Source organism: Myotis brandtii, unplaced genomic scaffold, assembly GCF_000412655.1.
Source record: "Myotis brandtii unplaced genomic scaffold, ASM41265v1 scaffold297, whole genome shotgun sequence".
Lineage (NCBI taxonomy): Eukaryota > Metazoa > Chordata > Mammalia > Chiroptera > Vespertilionidae > Myotis > Myotis brandtii.
This window is the reverse complement of record NW_005361351.1, coordinates 465,358-469,206: the sequence shown is the minus strand read 5'-3', so window position 1 is coordinate 469,206 and position 3,849 is coordinate 465,358. Positions and strand designations below refer to the sequence as shown.

The window sequence follows — 3,849 nt, the reverse complement described above, 5'->3', positions numbered from 1 at the left end:
ATAATCAACAAAACAACAAGAAAGCCCACTGCATGGGAGAACATATTTGCCAATGTTATCACCAATGAGGGTTTAATCTCCAACATTTACAGGGAACTCATACAACTTAACAAAAGAAAGATAAATAACACAATAAAAAAATGGCCAATGGACCTAAATAGATACTTTTCGAAAGAAGACAGGGGAAGGCCAAGAGACATATGAAAACATGCTCAAAGTCACTAATCATCCGAGAGATGCAAATCAAAACGACAATGCAGTACCATCTCACACCTGTCAGAATGGCTATCATCAACAAACAGCAAGTGCTAGTGAGAATGAGGAGAAAAAGCAACCCTCGGGCGCTGCTGGTGGGAATGCAGACTGGTGCAGCCACTGTGGAGAACAGTATGGAGTTTCCTCAGAAAACTAAAAATGGAACTCCCATTTGACCCAGTGATCCCACTCCTAGGAATATATCCCATGAAACTAGAAACACCAATCAGAAAGGATATATGCACCCCTATGTTCATAGCAGCACAATTCACCATAGCTAAGATTTGGAAACAGCCTAAGTGCCCATCAGCAGATGAGTGGATTAAAAAACAGTGGTACATCTACATAATGGAATACTATGCTGTGGTAAAAGAGAGGAATTCTTGCCATTTGCAACAGCATGGATGGAACTGGAGAGCATTATGCTAAGTGCAATAAGCCAGTCAGAGAAAGATAAATATCACATGATCTCACTCATTTGTGGAATATAAGGAACAACAAAGTGATGAACAAAAACAGATCCAGAGACAGAGAAGCATTGATCAGACCGTCGAACCTCAGAGGGAAGATAGGGGAGGATGGGGGTAAGGAGGAGAGATCAACCAAAGGACTTGTATGCATGCATATAAGCCTAACCAAGGGACACAGACAACAGGGGGGTGAGGACATGATTAAGGGGTGAGGAGGCAATGGGGGGATAAAGACACATATGTAATACCTTAATCAATAAAGAAAAGAAACGAAAAGAATGTGGATGGCTTAATTAGTTGATTTACCTCTTCATTCAGTTAACAAATATTAATTTACTAGAGGCCCGTTGCATGAAGAGATTCATGCAATAGGCCTTCCTTTCCCTGGCTGCCGGCACCGGTTTTCCTCCGGCTCCTGGGACCCAGGCCTTCGCTCTGGCCGCAGCAGAGAAGCCAAGTCTCGAGGCTTCTCTGCTCTGACCACAGCAGAGAAGCCAAGCCTCTTCAGTCTTCAGTTTTCAGTCTTCGCTCAGACCGGAGCCTTCAGTCTTCACTCTGCACCTGCATGTGCAAATTAACTGCCATCTTTGTTGGGTTGATTTGCGTACTCATCCTGATTGGCTGGTGGGTGTAGCAGAGTGACACCAATTTGCATGTTTCTCTTATTAGTGTGGATAGTGCCCGTGTTATATGCCAAGTGTTGCAGTTAGTGCTAGGAAGTTTGGGTAACAAATGTAAGGTGCCTGGTGATCTCATAGAACTTACAGCCTAGGAGGGAAGCATTAGGCAGTTTTAGGCCTAGCAGCAGGATTTTAGGAGTTGGAATGTTTCCAATGCCTTAGCTATTAGAGTTTCCAAGTAGAATGTGGCAGAGGCATTGCTGTAATTCTCTTTCCCATTCTTTTCTTTCTAGGAGTATTTCTTGCAAACAGAGCTGACAAGTAATGTTTTAAAAACAGGAGTGGTTCACTGCTGTGTGGGGCAGTGCAACAACACCATCCCAATGGACACTGTGCTCACCATGAAGAAGCTCCCCATCACTTATGTATGTGGTCTTGGCTGCAGCTCTGGCTTTCTATAGAATTTAATTCAGTCATTTGTGTTTTATTGCATGTGAGCTATGTGCTTTCAGGGCTGTGGGTGAGGGAGATAAAAGAGGAGTTTGTATAATCTTTCTCAGGGGCTTTTCATATATAAGGCACAAGAGATGCCAGATCTACCTGTGTCAAAATGATGATAATGACATAATCAGGGTGCGTGGCATAGGCTGGGAGGTTGGGTTGTGACTGACATGCCAAGGAGAACTGCTTCCCTGGAGGATCTGGTTAACTTGTTCTTGGCTCTTCATCTCTTGCCTTAATAAATTTGGGTTTCTGTTGTAAGAGAATTTGATATAGTGTAGTCCACCCTAGATGACAGTGCAGTGGGAAGTATTACCTGAGAGGTTTGCACAAGTCTGAAAATATCAGAATCATAATACATAGTCCTTAGGCAGCATGAGAGCAATTCAGCACTTCTTGGTATAATCCTTGTTCTTTGATTGTTCCCCATCCCTCTGTTTCTTATCCCTCATTGCAGAGCAACAGAAAGGAAAACAAGGGTGGCTACCTCTGCCACTCCTGTGCAGAACAGCGCATTGGGCCTTTGGCCTTCTTGACTGCCACCCCCGAGCAGGTGCACTCCATGCCACCCACGGTCGAGAACATAGTGCTGCCCAGACACGAAGCTCTGCTTTTCCTTGTCTTCTGAAAGCCAAGAGGAGCATTCTTCATGGTACAGATTGCCTTCTGTGGATTCCTATTACTTGAAGAAAGCCAGTGTGGGGTGGGGTTCTCATTCACCCGAGACTCTGAATTCACTCACAGAGTATTTTTGAGGAAGATGAAGCCAATCAGAGTTGGACCTGCCATTTCTCCATTCCCTATAGGTGATGAGTTTCCACTGCCCCTCCTCCATGCACCCAGGGGATGTGAGAGATGTTCTTTTGATTAAAAAAAAAAACCACCACAACATTTTATGTATTTAAGCTTTTATTACAAGGTTTCAATTAAACAGCCATTGTAGAACTGACATACCAATGTGTGACACCTGCCTTCAGCCCTGTTGTTTGAACTTTCTCCAGCTTTCTCTTTTTTCCACTTTTTCTAACAGCTCGGTCACTGTTCACACAATCACCAAGTAGAGTATGAAACTTAATATCCAGGGTATAATTGCTGCTTCAAAAATGAGATTTTCATGCTGGGGAGATTCACACTTGTATAAGACATAGTGTGTGTCTTTGTCATCACGGGGTTCACAATTTAAACAGGGAAGCAACATCATACAGAAAAAGGCAAGCACAAAGGTACAATAGCTAGACTTCCTGTGTTTCTCACAGGTAGAACCAAAGATGAGAAATATTTGAGAGGGAATGGGTAAAGGGGGTCAGAGGTAAAAATAAAAACAGGCATTACTGAGTAACACCAGAAAATACCTTACTATTATCTAGTAATTTGTAACCAAAAGGAAAAAAAAAATGCTTGAGAGGTAAGCAGAGGGGTCACAGGAGGGGAATGGGAGTAGGTAGAGGTGTAAAGTTGGTACCTGGTTCGTAGCCTGGGGAGTCTGGGTGGTTTTAATAAAGCTATTGTTAGAGATTTAAAAAACAAATGAAAATTTTACATCGCTTAGATGTACATGGATCTGCTATTTCTACATTTTTGCCATACAGCACTTCAGGGATGCAGATGGCAGGTGAGGGAGTTGGCACAGCATTGCCCAAAGAGTTCACCACATCTAGTGTCTGAGCCAGTCGAGTGGAGTCCAAGAGCAGACCTCATAGCTTCAGTTGTTGCAGTCTCCCTTTAACTTCTCCTCCGTCAGGCCTCTAGTGGAGCTTAGATGCAGGCCGGTGAGTACAGCAAGGGTGCTGTTGGATTGGGCCAGGGGTGCTTGGAAAGGGTGAATACAAGTCACTGTTTGCATATGGAGGAAAATTCACAGAATTGGACCTAAAGACAAATTTAATGAGAAAGGGACAGGACTCTCTCATCCACTTGGCTGGTATTTCAGGCTTAGTCTTATTTGATTCTTATGGATAACTTGAAGAACAAGGGAAAGGGAATTTTTTTTTTTCCTTTTTTCT

General features: G+C 43.3%; 1 protein-coding gene across 4 annotated transcripts in view; it reads left to right on the top strand.

Moving 5' to 3' along the window:
• The window catches only part of FBXO18 (F-box protein, helicase, 18), a 54,198-nt gene extending 51,403 nt beyond the window's left edge, over window positions 1-2,795 (top strand). For all 4 annotated transcript variants that reach the window (XM_005869502.2, XM_014542292.1, XM_005869501.2 and 1 more), the window contains 2 exons: window positions 1,639-1,770; window positions 2,304-2,795. In XM_005869502.2, the coding sequence (XP_005869564.1) occupies window positions 1,639-1,770; window positions 2,304-2,474 (303 nt within the window). In that variant the 3' untranslated portion in view covers window positions 2,475-2,795. The remainder of the gene's footprint in view (window positions 1-1,638; window positions 1,771-2,303) is intronic.
• Window positions 2,796-3,849: the final 1,054 nt, after the last annotated feature.